The sequence below is a fragment of the Indicator indicator genome, chromosome 7 (genome assembly GCF_027791375.1).
Source record: "Indicator indicator isolate 239-I01 chromosome 7, UM_Iind_1.1, whole genome shotgun sequence".
NCBI lineage: Eukaryota > Metazoa > Chordata > Aves > Piciformes > Indicatoridae > Indicator > Indicator indicator.
This window is the reverse complement of record NC_072016.1, coordinates 28,059,702-28,081,865: the sequence shown is the minus strand read 5'-3', so window position 1 is coordinate 28,081,865 and position 22,164 is coordinate 28,059,702. Positions and strand designations below refer to the sequence as shown.

General features: G+C 39.3%; 1 protein-coding gene across 1 annotated transcript in view; it reads right to left on the bottom strand.

The window, feature by feature from the left end:
* Window positions 1–22,164, bottom strand: part of PHYHIPL (phytanoyl-CoA 2-hydroxylase interacting protein like) — a 38,094-nt gene that overhangs the window by 8,024 nt on the left and 7,906 nt on the right. The window contains exon 2 of the mRNA XM_054382504.1: window positions 3,037–3,233. Within this exon, the coding sequence (XP_054238479.1) occupies window positions 3,037–3,233 (197 nt within the window). The remainder of the gene's footprint in view (window positions 1–3,036; window positions 3,234–22,164) is intronic.

Sequence of the window (22,164 nt, the reverse complement as noted above, 5' to 3'; positions counted from 1 at the left end):
AGCAGGTCTGTCACTGAGCTCCAGCTGTGAAACTCACCTAACTAATGTTAGAGGGAGGAAGCATGCTTGTCTCTAACCATACTAAGGTTAGGGCAGATTTTGATTTGGAGTAATTTTTAATTTCTCAACAAAAGCTGATTCTAGAAAGTGTGTTAAAAATTACTTTGCACTAAAGATACAAGAAAGTAAACACCTATGTGCTTTGCCACAGATCAGTGTTATATGTGTCTGTGCAGTTCTCTTGCCTTCTCTGTCTGCTGTCTGGGTTCCCATCATTCTGGCAGGGGAAAACAAAACCAAACCGAAGCAAAAGCTAAAATAAGCTTTACCTATGAGACAATTGTTACCAAGAAATTTTAAGTTAATTCTGACAAGATATCCAAATTATCCATCATTTTAATTGGTAGACTTTAGTCTCCTGTTCTTACAAAATCAATTACCTCTCTCATTTGATACTTCATCACAGTTAAAAGCCAAGGATTTTCTGAGAAAAACAAACTAAATCTAATAGATTATCTTTATTATACTACAAATACTTTCTTTTTCCTCTCCATTTTAATGTTAGTCTCTTAGTGAGATAAATAAATAAATAAATAAATAAATTTGGGGGGGTGGGGTGGGGGGGGGGAGGGAACAAAAAAAAGAGAAATAAAACCCAAGCAAAGGACAAGTGATGCACACAGCCATTGCTCACCACTCACTGAGCAATGCCCACACAAGGATCCACCCCTGCAGCCAGCCCCTCCCTGCCCCACTTTATACACTGAGCATGACAATCTGTGCTATGGAAAATCCCTTTGGCTAGCTGTGGTCAACTTTCCTGGCTGTGCCCCCTCCCAGCCTCTTGTGCACCTGCTTAGTGGCAGAGCATGGGAACCTGAACCATCCTTAACTGAGGATAAGCACTACTTAGCCACAACTAAACCCGCAGCGTGTGATCAACATTGTGCTCACACTAAATCCAAAGTACAGCACTCTACCAGCTACTAGGAATGAAATTAACTGCCTCAGCCAAAACCAGGGGACAGGTAGGTTAATAAAATGAAATAAATTAAGAAGAGTCCATCCCAATAAGCATTTACATTAGAAGGTATATTTATTCCTGCAGTATAAAACAGGAATTCAAAAGCTGTCAGCCCAGAAATAATAACAATAAGAAAAAAAAAAGAAACATACCCTAGTTTATTTGTTATTATGATTAAAAATGAGTCATAGTCAATCATGGAATCACAGAATCTTAAAGGCTGGAGGGGACCTCCAGATTTCCCTCCAGAGTCCAATGCCCTGCCAAAGCAGGATCACCTAGGGCAGGTTGCACAGGATTGCATCCAGACAGGTTTTGAAAGTTTCCAGAGACGGAGACTCTGCAACCTCTCTGGGCAGCCTCTCCATCACTCTCACCGTAAAAAAATGTCTCATGTTGAGGCGGAACCTCCTGTGGTCTAGCTTGTACTCATTGTTCCTTGTCCTATCACTGGGTGCCCCCCAAAAGAGACTGGCACCTTCACCTTGACAGCCACCCCTCAGATACTTATAGACATTGATAAGATCCCCTCCTTTCAGCCTTCTCCAGACTAAACAGCCCCAGGCCTCTCAGTCTTTTTTCATAGGAGAGATGTTTAAGTCCCTCCATCATACTTATAGCTATTTGTTGGACACTCCACAACAGAGCCCTGTCTCTCTTGAATTGGAGAGCCCAAAACTGGACACAGTATTCCAGTGGTCTCATTAGGGCAGAGTAGAGTGGGAGGAGAAGCTCCCTAGACCTGCTGGACACGCTTTTCTTAATGCGCCCCAGGATGCCGTTGGCCCTCTTGGCCACAGGGGCACATTGCTGTCCTGTGGATAACTTGCTGTCCACTACGACTCCAAGGTCTTTCTCCACAGAGCTGCTTTCAGCAGGACAACCCCTAGGCAGTACTCGTGTCTGATGTTAATCCTTCACACATGCAGGACTTCTTGCACTTGTCCTTATTGAACTTCGTGTCCAGAACAATGGCTATAATAATACTAAATTCAGTAGTGCTTCACATGCTGGTTCCTAGCAACTGCAACATCTTGGGCAAACATGTAACATTCTGAATTTCAAGCAGTAGAAATTGAGTTTTCATTACACTTCATGCATATGTTACTTCCAACTGTACTAAGAAGGCAGAAAAAAAAAAAAAAAGGTCAAACAAGGACACATGAAAATTATACACTTGCTATTAACACAAAAAATACTTTCACAATAAAAAGGCTCAGAGAAATAGATGGAAATATTTCCTGGCTATCCCACCGGCTTATAAACCAATAGTAACTCAGGTGTTGATAGAATTAGAGCTTTCATATTTGTCTGGATGGTTCTTTGTGCCTTAGCAAACATTATCTTTTAGAGATATTGCCAACATTTTTCTTAACCTTGCAAGTGATTTTGTTGTTTAATCTTTTATCTCATTCCATGTTTCTCTTGACATCTCATATTTCAGCTGTTCTGAGGTCAAAGCAAATTTTGTTGGATTTAAGCACAGATTCTGCAATGCACTCAGTATGTCTCTGCATCAGTGGCTTGAGGAAAGAGGCCAGATGAATATTCAGGTCACAGTGCTGAATGCTGCAAACTAAAATTGCTGGAAGCCTTCCTGGAAGTGCATTAGAATTTATCACTCTTCTGTTGAAATGACATGTGTTGCTCTTATGAGTCTACCACTGAACACGGACAGGCACAGAATACATAAACTGTTTAAATAATGATTAAGAACTAGTCAGGAATAAAAATGTCTGTCTTGCAATACATTGTGCAGGTTAGAAAACTGTTTTAAAATGGAACAGAAAAGGCAACGTTCAGTTATGAAAAGATGTATTTGTGTGTACATGCACATAGAGAAGGAGAAGGTGTTGCAAGTGACAAAAAAGTCAGTCAGATTAATCAAAACTCACCTTTGCTGGATATCCAAAACCTGTTTTCCCATGGTCTGGCTTTGAAAGCATGCTAAAACACCGAGATTCATCTATTTAAAATCAAATATTTCCCCCTTGACTTTTCAGGAAAATTACCTTGTGCTTAAATTTGTTGGAATTCTTGTTTTCTTTCTTGTTGAGATCGATGAAGTAATGAGTAATGCGGTCCTTGGATTTAGCATCCATGTCCCAACAAATCTTGAAGGAATCACATGTGATGTTACTTATTTTGATGTTGTGTGGAACTGGAAGTTCCTCCATCTCTGCAATCCCACTATCTTGTGATTTATTCCCTGCATAAAAAAACAAGCATGATTTTTTCAGATAAAGACCTATCTGAGATCTCTTTCTGTGCTCCAATACAATCACATCTCTGACCAGCCTTTCACAAAGTCTCACAGGGGGTACTCAGAAGCAACTATGAGCAACAATTATGCAAGTTTCTGTGTTAGTGATGGGAAATACTGGAAAGGGATGAAATTCCTCATGTGTCAAAGCATTCACATGTAAGCAGGGTGCATAGGCTGGCTAGTATAACAACTGGGTGCAGCTGCAGTTTAAGAAACATCTGAAGCTATTTGGAGCATATGGAAACACCTGAAGTATTTGGAATACCTCTGCTATGAGGATAGGCTGAGTGAGCTGGGGGTGTTCAGCCTAGAGGACAAAAGACTATTTTATTTGCCCAGTAGAGACACTGCAGTTTTCTGAAGAAGTTTCTTCTAAATTCTCTACATCCATATGGTAGACGAACAAATGACCACTGACCCCAAAGCAGCATCACAGGTTCTAAAATTAGGTCTTCCCTTAGTTCTCAAGGCAACCTTATGGAAAAGCATTCCATAACCATTAAAACTCTGAAACATTAGTTGACCTTGTACTGCATAAGACAGAAACAAAAAGTGAACAATTTCAAAAAAGTAGAAAGGTGAGAAAAATGAGTGGGTAAAAAGGAAAACGAACAAACAAACAAGAAAAACACAAAACCCTCCAGAGATTATGGAAGAGAAAGGGTAAAGAAACAGGGCATTAAAAAAAAAAAAAGCATAGATAAGAATAGAATGAAACGGGGAAAATTAGGCTAATGTTTGTGTAAGAAAAAGAAAGCTGTCCATATGTTGAAGGTAGGAAGTCTATCGCCACATCATCAGAATTACTTTTAGTCACATCTAATTACAGAAAAAGATAATATATATACTTCCATCATAACTGATACAAAAATTGGACACAGGTCAGTCTAGTCAGTAATAATAATAAAAATTTTACTTGGAAAATGTTAGGGACATTTCAGCTTCTCAACATACACTGCCATACATTGTATCAGCACTTCAATGCAGTAATAATAAGATTGGCCTGAATATTCAACATTCTCCTCTGACAGAGCCTGAAAAATCCATAGATTTCCAGCTAGTACTCTGAACAAAGTAATTTTACTGATGATTTCAAGAACAAATAATAACAGTTTTCTGGTTTTGTTTCATTTTATGCATTTATATCCGACAGGTGGTGCATTTTTCAGACATCCTAATGCCTTTTTTTTTCTTTTTAAGTAAGATCAAACTCAGATGGTACATGGTCTTGCTCAAAATCCTGCCCTGTTTGTGCCATCCAAGATGACATTTACAACAGGTATACTGGCAGCAATGGACTCAGAAATGCCAGTCATTATGGAAAGCTTTCTGTTCCTGCAAGAGACATGATAAGTGCCTTTCCCAACATGAGTTTTCAGAAAGTCAGCAGGGAGGAAATGGCACAGCTTTCTTTTGTAAGCTCTGTGTTTAAACAGAAGATGGAATGATGCTGCTGAGGTTCTCAAACCTCCTGAAGAGCTGGATGGACTCAGATACCAGCACACCAAGTATCTGAATAAAGACCTGAACAGACATGCAGTCAGGAAACCTAAACCATACATATAACTACAACTCATCAACGTTCAACTTCTCTACCTCAAAAGTGAGGCCATAGCTATGGGCCTTAGCCATGTTACAAAGAGCCAAGGTATTTTAAGGTTCTGGAGACATACAAAACAGCAATGAGCACTGACAAACATGAAGAGAGCTGAAAAAGATTTTGAGGCGCACTAATGACAATCAAAGAGCAGAAGTGCCTCTGTAAGTGGGTCTTGTTTTCTGTACACTTTTCGGGATTAATGTCCAGCATACATCTTTAGATATCTGCACTCCTGATCCTTTTAATGTCTTTGCTTAAAAAGTGAGCAAATAGTCTAAGCAAATGTCTAGCAGAAATTTTCCAGGTAATTTTTAACAATATATGAATATAAGTCTGAGAAAAATAAAGCACTTGCATTTCTAAGTGGTAATCTATCCTTTTTTTGTGATGGAACAAAATCCAAAACACTTTTCTGAAATCCTAAAACTCTTCAAAAATGGGAAAAAAATGTACAGATTTTGAAATACAAACAGAATGTGAAATAAGTAAAATACCTCACAATCATCCCCAGCAAGTTTCTCTTCTATTTAGAATATGAAGTATCTTTGATATTTGTAATGCATAGTTATATTTTGATACATATTTGTGTAATCCTGTATGTCAAAATCCATTGATCTGACAGGCAGCAATAGCAACATGCTAATGACTTATTATTAATAAAACGCATGACTCAGTGGGTATTGGTAGATGGGGACTTTTGCATGGGAGCAAGGGACAAAAGGACAGAGCATGAAAAACATGCTCTTGCTTTCTTAAATTTAACTGATCCTAGGAGCTAAACATCCTAGCATTGAGACATTGGTACCTTGCCTATTTTCTTCTTGTGCTTTGGTGAATATTTTGAATTAAGTTGAAGACACTTCTTCTTTTACCAGGATCAATTTAAAGAATAGATTAACATCAGGAAAAGCAGAAAGAGCAGCATATGCTTGCAAAATTCCAGCTGAAAGGAAGCTACTACCATTAGGGATGGAGAAGGCCTTAGAACTGGCTGTTTTCATGTTAGTCCCTTTGCCACTTCACTGAGGCTAAATTGATCTTTGGTGAAACATCACAAACCAGACAAATACTGAAAACTAAAGTAGCATAGGAAATATTGGTCTGAACTCCTTCATATCAAATTCAGATAGAGCAGCATCCAATTTAAATGGCTAGTTTATACTGCATGTTCATGTTGCTCCAACACTGGAAGACACTGCAGATCCAAACAGAAACACTGCTTTCAGGTCTCTTTTGGGCAGACACTGAGAGAGGAGCTAGTATTTGAACAAACCTGGTCTCCCATGCCACAAAACTAAGGCACGTCACCCCTGTGTGCTACAGAAACACCTCTGTTTTAACAGAAGAGCAGGTCACACTTAGAACAAGCCAAAGGACCCAGTGATTCTTAACCCACATAATAAGAAGTCAAAGGCCACTCATGTGTGCATAGGTCACACTGGAAGCATAAGGTTTTAAATTTCTTCAAAACCAAAGAATTAACACAACACGCCAGCTTTACTGAGATCAGCTGGAGAACTGCAAGATTAATGTTTTATGCTCCTATTCACAAGCTTATCTCACTCAGCCATATCCAGAGTTAAATTTCAAGGTAAATTGTCTAAGCAGTTTTAAAGTAGTTATGATATTGATTTCTGCAGCAGAGCCAAAATTCTGGCAAATGGGTAACAAACTAATTTAATTTATATACACATAGACGCATAATTTAGTATCCTCATTATACCTTACACTTACACAAATTATCTCTGAATGAAAAAAAAAAAAGGCAGAAAATTCCCATTGAGTGTTCACAGCTTTTATCCATCACTACTAGAGACCAATGTTAAGACTTGGAAATTGATAAACCCACACTGAAAATATTTGGAAAAGGATTTTTTTCAAGTTTGCTTCATCACTCAGAAAAGCTGGACCTTTACACCTGCAGCAGTGGAAGGATAGTGAAGAAGAGCTTTCACTCAACCCCTGATTGGTAGTTACAGAGCATTCACAATCGGTGAACTATTATAATTTTAGAATACTTGATCACTGTTTTTCCCCCCTAGTTCTAAAAATGCAGAATGTCACAGCAGCACCACACAGGAATAGATGCCTACTGACCATTCGTTGCACAGACAAACTGTTAATGTTATTCACAAAAGAAATTACAAAGGGGCTAATCTATAATCCACCTTTTAAGCATACTTACAGCTCACAGAAGGGAGTTCCATGAAAATACTAATAAAATACTAAATTTCTGGGTTCCCATGGCCTTGCTTATGGAAATATGAGACCCCCACCTCAAATACTACATCCACTTCTGGTGTCCCCATCATAAGAATGACAGAGCTGTTGAAGGGAGTCCAGAGGAGGGCCACAAAGGATCCAAGGGCTGAAGCACCTCTGCTATGAGGATAGGCTGAGGGAGCTGGGGTTGTTCAGCCTAGAGAAGAGAAGACTCCACATAGACCTTAGAGCTGCCTTCTAAAATTTGATGGGATCCTACAGGAAGGATGGAGGGCAGTGTCTAGCAATAGGACAAGGGGGAATGGTTTGAAGCTGAGGGTCTTAGGAAGAAGTTCCTTTGTATGAGGGTGGAAGGACTCGAATACACTGCCCAGAGAGACTGTGGATGCCTCCTCCCTGGAGGCGTTCAAGGCCAGGTTGGATGAGGCCTTGAGAAGCCAGTTCTAGTTGAGAGGTGTTCCTGCCCATGGCAGGGGGATTGGAGTAGATGGTCTCCAAAGTCCCTTCCATTCTAACCCATTCTATGATTCTATAATTCTGACATTAAGCATTAACAATAGGAAAAATGCCTGAAGCCGTATGATATGCATGTAATGATGGTCTAAAATCCCTGTACATACATCTGCATTTCCAATAGTTTGAATGTAATTCATCATTTGGCAACATTGAAAAGACAGGTTTGTGTTCAAAGGTTGTGTAGCAGACAGGCTGCAGCAGAACTCCAAAGTATTCAGAACTTACATGGTTTGTATTCAGCCATCAAATCACACCCTCTTTCTCCTAACTCTGTCCATAACACTATCTACCACTTCTCACAGCATGAACTATTTACTTTGCTGCACTAAGTATGCATAAAAAGTTATCCATCAGTCAAGAAACAAATTTACAGAAAGCAGAATTGCAAATGACTGAATACAATGACACAAGAGCCATCCATCAACAGGGAAAAAACTACAAATATTACAGCCTTAATGAGTGTGAAGAAACTTGTGAAAGATTCATTCAACTGCAATGACGTCCATTACATCTTCAGAAATTAAAAGAAGGTAGGACCAGGTGAAATCTTGGAGACATGAAATTATCCCTTCAGTAATCATGTATGACAAAATATACCTGTAAGTTATTACTATTTATCTTCAATTTAGACTTGGATACTAGGTGGAATGACTATCAGGGTAACATAAGAAGGCTTTTCTGATTGCTATTTCCCCTGAACCAATCCAGATATTCGTCCAATTTCTGGAAAAATTATACTTACGCATTTTATACATGGTAGAAATGTAAATATCTAAATAGAATTTGGAATTAAGAAGGGGTGGGTGGATGTCTGAACTATCAATAAACCACATTCCGAGCTGCCCAAGTAGTCATGGAAAGTTACACATTCCTGAAGTGGTCTAAAGTTATTTTATATGACGGAGCTCAAACATAACAGGAGAATAACCAACAGAAAGGAGAAAAAAAAAATGGCTTTTCCATGTATTATTTTAAAACCATTGTTGACTGGGCTTCCTGTCCCTCTGTCCCTCCAGATGTAAACTACATCAGCTTAGTGAAGTATAACTTATACTTAAATTTCAAACCCATTATGACCCTCCCTCAAAATGAAGAGATTTGCCTCTTTTTAGCATTATACTAGAAAAGCTCCAGTTGCACAGACAAAGACAAATCATCTAGTCCTGGTTCTAAATTTCTTTATACTCAGGAATAAATCTTCAGTGTCACTAGTCACGTTGTGGGAAACATGGACTTCTGATGCTTTTGGAGCAGGCATTCAAAAATCATTATTATGCCTCTCCTAAATGCCAACACCATTGCCATGGATTTTTGAAAACACATTCCCAAAACTTTTAGGCAATCGAGGCTGTCAGTTTGCACTTTGTAAATCCCATGCTTGTCCTTGCATCTAGAATGGTCACTATTAAGAAGCTTCTACATCTGAGGATGAATTGCTTTGCATTTAATACTGTCTAGATTTAAACCACAACACAGCACAAACAGTGGAACGCATGTTAAGGGATGGCTATTTCCAATTACAACCCTGTCTTGTCCAGCTGTAAGCTAAACTGAAACACCCTAAGAGCTCACTAGTCTAGCTAACACATTTAGCTGAAAGAAGTACTCAAGGACAGCAGCTTCTTGAAACTTTCACAATGATTTGCAATAAACATCTGTTCAAAACCTCAGTTTATTTTTTTAACATATGCATGTATTTAGAGATCTCAAATAAACATACTGTTAAAAGTCATGGCATCTAATAATTACCAATATTTTAATTGAAAATACAGAAATGTCACTCCTTCTTAAAGTCAAGGCACTCAAGTCACCAAGATGAGTGGTGCTGTCAATATGCTAGAAAGATGGGATGGCATCCAGAAGGACCTGGAGAAGCTGGAGAGGTGGGCCCAGGTGAACCTCATGAGGTTCAACAAGACCAAGTGCAGAGTCACGCACCTGGATCAGAACAATCCTCATTATCAATAGAGACTGGGGGTGAGGTCATAGAAAGCAGCCCTGCAGAAAAGGACTTGGGAGTTCTGGTGGATAGGAAGCTGGACATGAGCCAACAGTGTGTGCTTGAAGCCCAGAAGTCCAACAGCATCCTAGGTTGCACCAAAAGAAGCAAGGCCAGCAGGTTGAGAGAGATGATTCTGTCACTTTGCTCTGCTCTCCTGAGACCTCACCTGGAATATTGTGTCCAGCTCTGGAGCCCTCAATACAGGAAGGACATGGACCTGATGGGGCCGGTCCAGAAGAGGGCCACAAAAATGATCATGGAGGTGGAATACCTCTGCTACAAGGACAGGCTGATGAAGCTGGGGTCATTCAGCCTGGAGAAGAAAAGGCTCTGAGGAGGCCTAAAGCAGCCTTCCAGTACCTGAAGGGGGCCTACAAGAAGGCTGCAGAGGGACTGTTTACAAAGGCCTGTAGTGATAGGACAAGGGTCAATGGTTTGAAATTAGAGAAGAGTAGATTTAGGTTGGATGTTAGGAGCAAGTTCTTTCCCATGAAGTTGGTGGAACACTGGAACAGGTTGCCCAGGGAGGTAGCTGAGGTTCTGTCCTTGGAGATATTCAAGGTCAGGCTTGACAAGGCTCTGAGCAACCTGATCTAGTGGAAGATGTCCCTGCTCACTGCAGAGATCTTGGACTAGATGAACTTTGGAGGCCCCTTCCAACCCAAATCATTCTAGAATTTATTGATTTAATGCTCAATTAAAATTGGGTAGACAAACAGCAAAGTAAATAATAGGTCCTTCTCAAATTCTGTCTGAAGACTGGCTCTTCTCTGAATTTGTCTAGCAGCAACAAAGAAGAAAACAGTGCAAGACACTTAAAGAAAAATAGATCTTTGGATATTTATATGAAAATTGGCTTCGTGTAAGGAAAAAAAGGAAAATGATGGAAAACTAGGTGATAGAAAACACATATTTTAGGAGGACTATACAGACAATATAGAAAACTAAGCCTACATAACATGCCAAGATTCTGAAGAACCTCTGGCATTAATACTGTCCTGTAGCCCAGAACTGAAAAGTTGGTACAAAAATGAAAGTCTAGATTCAGTGATAATTGTTACTTCCATCCAAACTCTGTTTGTCTGTGCCAAAGCAATTCAAAACAGCCTCTGAGGTGCTGCAATTTTTATGGCAGATAAGACACTCAGAAGCTACTGAACTGACTGAATGCCAAAAGCAGAAGGAAGCCCTGGTGATACCTCACAACCAGTAACTGAGAGGAAATCCAGTGGAACTGTGGTCATGGCGCTTCTGTGTCACCACTGTATTCTGCTACACCGATGTAATTTCACTTAACTGGTTTACATAGTTTGGGGTTTATATGGGCTGCTGCCATGCAGAAGGTAGTGCTCCAACTACTGCCCTGTACTGTCTTTAGAAAGACACACAAGGCATTAACCCCTGCAGTTACTTCTGTGAAGTGTCAATGCCATGAAACCCTAGGAGTTTGATAAGGGAAATGTGAATAAGGTCTGTAAGCCAGAAAATAAGGAAAGTGTGTCTGTAGCCACATAGCACAAAATTAAAAGCTATTTCTGGATCCTTAATACATTCTGGGAAGATATCTGAAAATCAAAAGATATGTAGATGAGAGTGAGAGGCATAGAGAAATAACTATAAGGTAAAGACACTTTTGAGACCCTGAAAAGTCAAGTTTATATTATGCACAGATAGCAGTAACACATCTAACACACACATCAAAGACAAGAAAATTCTTGTAACAGAAATCATATCAGAACGAAATCATAGAATGGTTTGGGTTGGAAGGGACCTTTTTCGAATCTTAAAATATATCCACTGGGAAAACAAAAAGTATTTCCCTCCAATTAACATTTTCAGTACAATGAGAGACATTAAATACAACCTTTTGAAGTAGAAACGTTTGATGAGAGAGAATCAGAATAGCACCTAGGTGCCTAGGACATAAAAAATCCTCTTACTAAAGGCTGATGCTAAAAGTGAAAACAACTCATTTAGAGACAGTAACTTCCATAAAATGAACACAGATATCTTTACACTTTCTGAAAGAGAAAAAACTTCTACCTTTCCTTGTCTTAATAATTCAGCCAATTTGTTATATATCTGCTCAATAAAGGTAAAATATTGTTTGTAATTCTAGAAAACTGATACACACTGGCAATATTTGAGTGCTATAATTCAGACTGAATTCTCCAGCTTACTGTGGAAGCATTTTATTGCCTAAAATTCAATAGTAGGGAGAATTCTTCTTTTTGTATAACCATAAACATGACAGGAAAGTGCCAGGAAATTGCATATTAGCTTTATACTTTGAATTTAACTAAGTAAAACCACAATATTCTATTTTCCTTCTCTGCTCTGGAATTAATGGGCCCCTGTTCTACTGCTATAAAACTTGCTTACAGGACTAGGGCAATTCATCTCTACCAAAAATAATTAAGCTGAATACCAAGAATTTCAGTGTTCACTGCAACAACTTGTTAAGAGGAACAAGGAAATCACATACAGGAAATGCAAATACAAGATTTATAAAATCCACACTAGTGGCAGTTCTCCAGGACAGCTATTTATTTCAGAGTTCAAGTTGCTATCCATAATTACGTAAGTAACATTTATGCTTTATTTATGCTTCTTTTCACATGCAAAAGAATCAGTGGTCTCAGACTCTTAAATCTGGCAGAATCCTGGCAAACTAACTCCCAACTCAGATTTAAGAACACTTTCTAAATAAATATCCTTGTAAACCAAATTCCTACATAAGCTAAAGAGAGAATGTCTGGCTCTATAAATCCTGTTAGAGGGATAAACCCCTCTAAATAATTTCCTCCCCATATATTATACTACTGTGCATTTTCTAGTAAGGTAATATGTGCTCTGTCCAAAACTGTAACATTTTTGAAAAGAAAACCTTACTTATTTAGAACTATAATATGCATATCTGTATTGAGTCCTTTTGAAATGTTCATTTCTATTCAGATTCTCTTGCTACTTGCTTTCAAACTCAAGACTTAATTTATCTGTCTCCTACTATTCTTCATGACTGACTTCAGCAGGAATACTCCATATTGCAAAACAAAGTGAACACAACTAGATCTTATGAGTTGTGCCTTCAGTGCAGCTGTCTTCTCAAACAGAAAAGGTACCCCAAACCTGCGCCTAATAAAGCATCGACCAATCTCCAGATCGTCTTGTTTCTGTATTGAAGAATTTCTGTCAGCCTCTTACTAAGGATTCAATTCTTTTTCTGTCTCACATGGAGAACAAATATCCTCAACAAGGGGTCCCATGACTCAAATCAGGAGCAACCCAGTATCTCAATCCTGCCACTGACAGCAACAAATGTGCAGGCTCTTAGCTCCCACTGAGTAGCGTCCTGCTCTCTCCCAAGCCTCGTTTCTCACTGCCTGCTGTCAACTACAGGACTGAAATCTTGCTCTGCAAGCAGCCTCTCAATTGCAAGAAGATGGCTCAGAGACTCAGTTGCTGCCTGCCAGGAGGTGCAGTACAGCAACTGAAGGACAGCACATAATGAAAGTATTCAGCACAGTCTTGAAGTTTTGCTGTTTGCCTGAATACTAACTCAGCTGAGATGCTCATTTGCCCTCAGAAAAAGCACTTTACTATCACATATAGTTTGAGATCTTCTGCAGACAGGACTTCTGGGGCTTAGTCTTCTCTAACATTATTAGTATGTTTTCTACTAACACCAATGGGAATACACAATGCAAGTGTGGAAAATCTGACAGCTCATAGTAGCCAAGTAGTTATACTGGAATATCTTGGAATGTGATTATGCTATTAGAACTGCAGGGCTTTGGTTTATAGCTCAAGAATTTTCTCGGTGGTCCATGAATGAAACATTAAGTTCAACAGGCTGGAGAGCTGGACAAAGAGGAACCTAATGAGGTTCAACAATGATAAGTGCAGAGTCCTGCATCTGGGAAGGAATAATAAACTGCACCAGTACAGGTTAGGAGGCAATCTGCTAGAGAGCAGTCCCATGGAGAGAGACCTGGGAGTCCTGGTGGATAACAAGTTATCCATGGGACAGCAATGTGCCCTTGTGGCCAAGAGGACCAATGGTATCCTGGGGTGCATTAAGAGGAATGTGTCCAGCAGATGGAGGGAGGTTCTTCTCCCCCTCTACTCTGCCCTGGTGAGACCTCACCTGGAATATTGCATCCAGTTTTGGGCTGCCTAGTTCAGGGCAGGGATCTACTTGAGAGACAGAGGGCTACCAGGATGATTAAGGTGTGAACACATGTCCCATGATGAGAGACTGAGGGACCTGGGGCTTTTTAGTCTCATGAAGAGAAGACTGAGAGTGGATTTAATAAATGTTTATAAATATCTGAGGGCTAGGTGTCAAGAGGGAGGGGACAGGCTCTTCTCAGTTGCACCCTGTGATAGGACAAGGGGCAATGGATATAAACTACAGCACAGGAGGTTCCACCTCAACATGAGGAAGAACTTCTTCAATGTGAGGCTTCACTGGAATAGGCTCCCCAGAGAGGTTGTGGAGTCTCCTTCTCTGGAGACTTTCAAGACCCATCTGGATGTGTTCCTGTGTGACCTGTGCTAGATTCTATGGTCCTGTTCTGGCAGGGGTGTTAGACTCGATGATGTCCAGACATCCCCTTCCACTCCTAACATCTTGTGATCCTGTGAGTGTGTCTGTACAGAGGAGGGCATTAAAATCAGTAAGCAGAAGTTAAACAGTCCTATTATAGCGTTTCTGTAGAATATAAATTTTGGCTTAGATACAATGTTCTCAACAGTGGAGTTGCTGGTGCATATCTTTAGACAATAAACCCCAAACATTTCTTTGATTCTTAAGAATGTCAGTAGATAGAGTACCACAGATCACAGGGCTGGAGTACCTCTCCTAGGAAGACAGACTGAGAAAGTCATGATTCTATGAAAAAGCAGGAACAACACTGACTCCTGCAATAAGACCACAGGTGTCTGTGTGTGATAGTTTAAATGTTTCACAGATTTCGAGCAGAAAGTAGTAAAAATGTAAATAAATTACTATTGGGTATAAAAAGGAAAATAACGATTATTCTAAACAATTCCATTAGAGGGACATTTCCCATAAGATTTGGTTCCCAAAACAATCTTTCTCTCTTCTCTTCCTTCTTTGCTGGGGAGATACTTACAGGCTTTTGCTGACCTTGGCTGCATTATTTTGTCTGGTATTAACTTTCTCTGCTTCTCTCTCTTCCCTTTGTACAGGGGGTCAGGGGGAGGCCCAGAGAGGGAAGCTGTTACAGCTTTTTCCCTGGTCTTTTGGCCCGGGGGGCCTTGTGTTGTTTGATAATCATAAATACCTGTAAATATTGTAAATACTGTACATTTGTACATATTCATTGCATTCCACTGTAGATTGTAATTTGGCTCATAAATACAGCTCCATTTGCTTCCAAACTGAGGTAGTCTGGCAAAGTTAATATTCGGGGGAAATTTTCAAACCCACCACAGTGTGGAATTACACCTGGAATTCATTTCATACAAAAGATGCACCCTTTAATCCAGAGCAAAGGCTACTCTCCCAAAAATTTTATACATAGGACTTGCAACAACATTCCTGTGCAATACTGATATCATGTACTACTGTGGAAACCACTAATACTCTTACTATGCTAAGAGAGAAGAAAATACCAACAAAGCCATGGGCAGTGAGTCTCCTCAGGCTGACTTTCCACTCAGTGAAGAAAGGCAGTTTCCTAAATTGGATAATCTGAGTACCCACAGTTCACTCTCACATTTAACTTTGCCCTGGAGGAGTCTAATTCTTTTCAGAGACTAGAGAGAGGTCACAGAAATTAAGAGCTAGCTGAAGTGACCCTTTGTAATTATTTCTTAAAAAACATTTGTCAATTCTCATGATGCCAACATCAACCTCATCAATTTGAAATATGCTTCCAAAGAGAAACAAAAGAAAAGAATGTGTGGGAGAAAAAGAATAAGCATTACACCACTGCCCATTTCTGAATTCTCACAGTAAAGAAATCTACATCTCACTGAGGCAGGAATATCCTCTGGACTGATACTTTAAAAAGGGATAAATTTTTCAGGAATAGGTGTTTGAATTTCTGTGTCAAGTACTTCAGAGTTTTTCACTTATCCCCACAATATTTTTTCTGAAAGCATCAGTGTTGTAGTTTTGACATCTCAGGACCATTTAAGCTTGAATGCGAATGAATTTATATCTTGCTAACTACAATTACAGCTAAATTATTTAATAACTGTAATTTAATTAATTTTAATTAAAAATAAGTAATACAAGCAATTGCATAATTAAATATTTTCTCAAAATAGATTTCTTTTTTATTACCATGAAGAACATTCAGATATATCATTGCAAGTTGTCCTCTGTTGTGATCAATTGTTCAAATTCAATGCCAATTCATCCTTTGATTTGTGACCCACCCTTACCTGAAGCAAAAATTTAATTAACATTTGTGACATTTTCAGAAGTACCTGAATGATTTAGAAGAAGCTTACTGAAATCAAGGGGATTTAAGCTGAGTTACATGAAAGCTTCTGAAACTTGACTGCAAATATCTGACAATTCATATCTATGGCTGAGAGTGAATTGTGGAGGCAACACGTGAGTTTCTCAAACCCAAGGCAACAGGCAATGCTTGAACAAAAACCTGATCGATGGCTATATGGCAAAGTTGACCTTATCCTTTCACTAGGATTAAATTCTTATTGTGTATCCTGATATCTTGGAAGTATCTAGTATTTATATTTTACTCATTCAAAACTAAATCACATTTTCAGAATGCTGATAGCAGTCCAAACCCTAGATTTTCTGATAGAATGAATATTAAAATAGAGTTATATGCAAGTCTCTGTAGATACAATTGCACTCTTTGGGAGCTTTCTTTAGTTCTTATGGATATTTTTAGAAGAGAATTTTTATAAACATTTGATGTATTTATGTTTGCATAAAGTACTTGGTGTCCTGCAAGGCTGGGCCACTGTTCCCTCATTTTTCCTCTTTACTTTTCTCCTTTTTATTACACATAAGTTGAGGAATGTTAACCCAGTAAAATGCTGTGCAAATATGCACAGAAAATTTAATTTTCACTGTATTAAAAATATATGGGGAAATGTGAAAAGAAGGAATTTCACTAGTAGATAAAGCTATGCAACTAGAAGGCTGTGAATAATTATGTAGGTACACATTTTTTCAACAGGACCAGGAAAACCAAGTCCAAAAAATCTGCCTAGTCCAGAAGATTAAATGGCATGTCATCATGCATCCTTTTCCCCTTATCTACGATATGCAGATTCTACCATGCTCTATGGCCTGAGCAAATTGTGGTAGATGGCTGAGCAGAAGTGGAGGGATCTCTTTATACAACACATGAGTATAAAAACCAAGTAAACTGAACTGGCCAGATAAGCAAATAATCTCACCAAACATCACCATCTTGCTCATCATCCTGTCTGCTGAATGACTCATATAAGCAAAAAGATTTATACGGATATTCTCTGGAAGAAGAATGGGCAAATATTGTGCCCATTTTTAAAAAGAATAGAAAGAGGACCCTGGAAATAACCAACCTGTCAGCTTCACCTCTGTCACTGGGAAAATCATGGAACAGACCCTAGCAACTATGCTAAAGCACATGGAGGACAGGGTGGTTATTCGAGACAGCCAGTATGGCTTCACTAAGGGCAAGTCCTGCCTCACCAACCTAGTGGCTTTCTGTGATGGAGTGGACAAGCGAAGATGAACAGATGTCATCTATCTGGACTTTGACACAGTCCCCCTCAACATCCTTTTCTCTAAACTGGAGAGATATGGATTTGATGGGTGGAGCATTAGGTGCATAAGGAATTGGTTGGATGATCATATCCAGAAATTAGTGGTCATTGGCTCAATGTCCAGATGGAGACAGGGGACAAGTGGTCTCCTTAAGGGGTCTGTACTGGGACCAGTGCTGTTCAATACCTTCATCAGTGATATTGACAGTGAGAGTGAGGGCAATCTCAGCGAGTTTGCTGATGATACCAAGCGGAATGGTGCAGTTGATACGGCTGAGGAACGCAATGCCAAACTCAGGGGTCTAGACAGGCTGAAGAAGTGGGCTCAGATGAACATCATAAGGCTCAATAAGGCAAAGTGCAAGGTCCTGCATGTGGGTAGCAGCAATACTCACTCCCAATACAAACTGGAAGATGATGAGATTGAGAGCAGCCCTGCGAAAAGGACTTGTGGGTACTGGTGCATGAGAAGCTGGACATGAGAAAGTAATGTGCACTTGCAGCCCAGAAGGCAAACCATATCCTGGGCTGGAGCAGGTCCAAGAGGAAGGCCATGAAGCTGATCAGAGGTCTGGAGCACCTCTCCTACAAAGACAGGCTGAGAAAAATCAAGGTTCTTCAGCCTGGAGAAGAGAAGGCTTTGGGGAGACCTTATAGCAGCCTTTGAGTAACTGAACAGGAAAGCTGGAGAAGAATTTTTTTATGAGAGCTTGTGGTGAGATGACAAGAGGCAATGGTTTTAAACAAGAATAGGGTAGATTTACATTAGACATTAGGAAGAAGTTCTTTACTCTGATGGTGGTGAGACACTGGAACAGGTTGCCCAGGAAAGTTGTGAACACCTCATCCTGGAAGTGTTTAAGGCCAGGATGGATGAGGCTTTGAGCAACCTGGACTAGTGGGACATGTCCCTGGCCATGGCCAGGGGTGTGGAATTAGATGACCTTTAAGGTCCCTTCCAACTCAAACCATTCTGATTCTATGATATACTGTTCCTACTAAAGTTTTCTTAGACTGCTTATATTAAAGTCACAGTGGTTTTTTCACTGCAGCTTGCCATGTTAAAGCTAAACATAAGCTTCTCTGCAACCTTCTATGGAATGAGAATTGCAATGTGGCTATACCTGCACTATAGCTCCTACTGGCACACCATTAGTTTTCATGCTTCTGACTATCAGAGCAGGCTTCTGCAATTCTACCTTCTTAAAATCAAACAGGACATTATAGTAGACTCCAAGCACTAAGCCAGCACAGTATTTACTACTAATTAAAGTAATGCTTCCATTTTGTTCAACACAGCAGCCTTACAGTATATGGGTGGTAAGTGGCTCTTCTCAGCATGTGATGACTACAAGATGCATTTTAAAACCAAATTTTAATTAAAATGAGTATTTCTCAACTGCTGAAAGGGAAAGAAGGCAATAAGAATGTAAAAGGCTCTAAGCCATCTTCTAGCTTAGTTTAAATGTCATTTAAAAATTAAAACTAACTTTACAGCCACTTATAAGAACTTGTGTATAATGTATGCCTTGAGTTATACAGAATTAAAGATTTCAAAAGCAAGTAACTACATCAGATATTACCATAAACCAGATCAATTTATCACATATACTTTATCCATTCAGCAGGAGAAGGCCGCATTGTCAGGTGTCTAGGCATCCTTATGAAATACTGACCATACTCCAGACTGTGTTTTTGGAAGACTGCTATCTCAGTGCTGCTTTGCTGGAAAACAGAGAGTGACATTTTTTAGCAGACTTCTACCCTGTTGATTACTAATGGGGCAGATTTTGGAACAGGAAAAAATCTAGAGCTTCTTATGGCATGAGGCTTTTCTCTTCTGATGAACAAAGAAGTACAGCTGCCTCCGACTGCAGAACTGCCTGTGTCTACAAGACTAACAACTAAACAAAACAAATCTCATTGATGAAGGAACTGACTGGGTGACCCTTGACAAGTTGCTTGGGGCCAGATTCCAATCCAAGTTACACTGCTCTGGGTCACTGGTCTAATTGCTCCAATGTTCTTCATCTAACACAGTATAACTGAGGGCAAAGCATTGCTCTTAATCTTCTACCGATTTTAATATTAACTATATATTACAGAAGTGAGCGGAATGGCCTTTCAAAATTTGTGCTTTCACATGTCGCTAAACAAAAAGAGAGAGATGAACACTTCCATTTTGCTATTATGAACCACATGCTCACACTTATTTACCTCGTTCCTATTTGCCTGGCAACAACTTGTGCCATGTCTTAATCAAAACTAAAAATGTGTTCTCTGCTTCAAGTTAAGCCATGTGAATTCAAGCAAGGAGAGTCAGCCTTGTATTCACATGAGCTTTAATTTGACCTGCCAGCTTGTCTGAAACTGCAACTGCCTTGATCACACAAGGATTTTAAGTTAAGACTTGCTTTTCTTCCAAAAAAAGGGGAGCCCAGAAAGGCAAAACTCATCACTTGAAGAGCAGCAGAGAGAACTCAAGACACAATTTTACTAAACATTTTCCTTGAGAAAGTAGAGTGCTCAGCACAAGCTGGCTTTCGTAACTCACTGGATGCCCTGGCAATCTGCAGCGTGAATGAGCATTTCTTTACTTCAGTGCACTGGTAATTGCTGTGTGCTTTTCACACAGATCTCTTGTAAGGAGTAGGATTTGGCTGTTATATGCCAGTTTATGCTTTTAACTGTGATTTGAAATGTATTATATATTCACAATAGCCCAGGAAGTTCTATTCTGTGACTTGCACTATTTTTTTAATTTAATTTTTATGCTGGTTTCAGATTTTCTCTAAAGGTCTGAAAAATAAAGGATATAACAGGGTTGAGAGCCTTTTTTTTTTTTTTTTTTGGCAAGAGCAGGAGTTGTTCTGTTTTCTTTCATTTTAGCTGGTTTCCTGGGGCAACCAAACATAGCCAAGGTCTTTGGATGTGGGTCTGCCACTGGCTGACTGCCACTAACTTTAGAATCTCTGAAAAGGGTAGGGAGCTCAGAGATAACTTAGGTTGCCACCAGTTTCATAAAGGTAGGCAAGCATGCAGAAATGACAGAGGACCCTGCTAAATACTCCCTATCAAGGAGAAGGCTACAGTGAACTTTTCACAAATACTAGAATACACAAGTGACCCAGCTATGAATACTGTATTCAAAAGAAATCTGTAAGTAGAGCTTTCAGCAGATTGGAATTCACTCCCTACTCAGACAAGGTATAACATATAGACTCTTGTGGATTTATTACAAGTCTTGACTCCAACTCATCACTTTCCTGTCCTGATGGCATTTGTAAGAGATCTCTCATGTGGATTCTCTAATGAAGATTGTCTGATGAAGAGGAAGAAATGGAAGTTTTGATGTAATTAAGTTAAAAGAAACCAATAGCAATTCTGAACCACCAGATTCGAATCCATTGGAATGTCATGGTCCTCAATAGCTCCAGATTAAAAAAAAAAAAACAAAACAAAACAAAAAACTAAAAAAAAAAGCACTGCATTGTTAGATACTCCAAATGGTTTCCATTACAAAGTCCTCTGTAGTCTTATCATTCAGGCTGTCACTGATTGAATTGTTATAAGTGATCAGTCAATATTATAGCATGGCAAGATTGCATTATTACCTATAGTGGAATAGCTGCACACCCTACTACAAATTTACAAAGCCACCCAAGTCCCTTAGGTATGTTACTTAAAAAGAATTCATATTTAAATTAATTTCCCATCTTTCAGATGTACAGCATTTAAAACCATTTCAAGTAATGCTTTCCAACTCACACTCTACACTGTATGAGCCAAATATAACAAGTATACTAAGATAAACTGAAGAATTTAGTTTCACTTCTATCTCAAACACTACATACTTGCATTAAGGCTGACAGCCTCACCAGGCAGCCTAAGTGGTTTGCTGATGGTTTGCTCAAAGAAGCAACCCAAAAACCATCTGAGCATTACAGAATATACAAAAATAGAAGGAGGAGAATCACTATTTTATTTTTTCACATACAGGACCTGATTCTGTCTTCTCTGCACTTGTACAGTTCGAAGAAAGCAGAGTACTGGACATTTTCCTATTACACAGGTCATGTGAGGACACCTGGCTACCTGATATGCCATGAAACTTGACATTAAGCTCTCATACTCTACAGAGGCTGCTATACTCAGATCCCTGTAAATCAAGTATGACTTAAGAACTCCATGACACAGACAGAGGAAACAAAGAAACGTGCCTGGAGTTTCAGTTGCCTTCATCTAGGGGTGAACAGAAACTAATCTCTACCTATGAGCAGAGACAAGACAATCCCAATAAACTGCATGTGAAGTCTTACTGCTGAAATATGTCCTTTCATGAAGGGTAAACTGGTAGTTATGCCATCAAAGCACAGGAAACACTGACTGAAATTCCAGTGTGTTCCACATAAAAGAGGGGCACAACTTCTCTGTGATGTAGTGGATTCAGTGAACAGATAGGCTTGGGGATTTTAAATTTCTGTGATTAGAGATAGGCTTTGAAATCACATTGGAAGCATAAAGGCTGGAAATCCGCCAGAAAAGTCAGTGCTTTGAAAGCCATATGTTTACTACTGAAGGGTTATATTAAATTACCAGCATGAGTGCCATCATAAAAGTCTAAGTACATATTTATTTCATGTCATCAGATGCACCTTAGCAGTATTAAAATACAATCAGCTGCACACTCAGTTCTTAATTCTATCCCTTAGTTTATATAAACTCGTGTAAAATTTCCCTTTACATAAGTTGGATTAAAAGGAGCAATGACA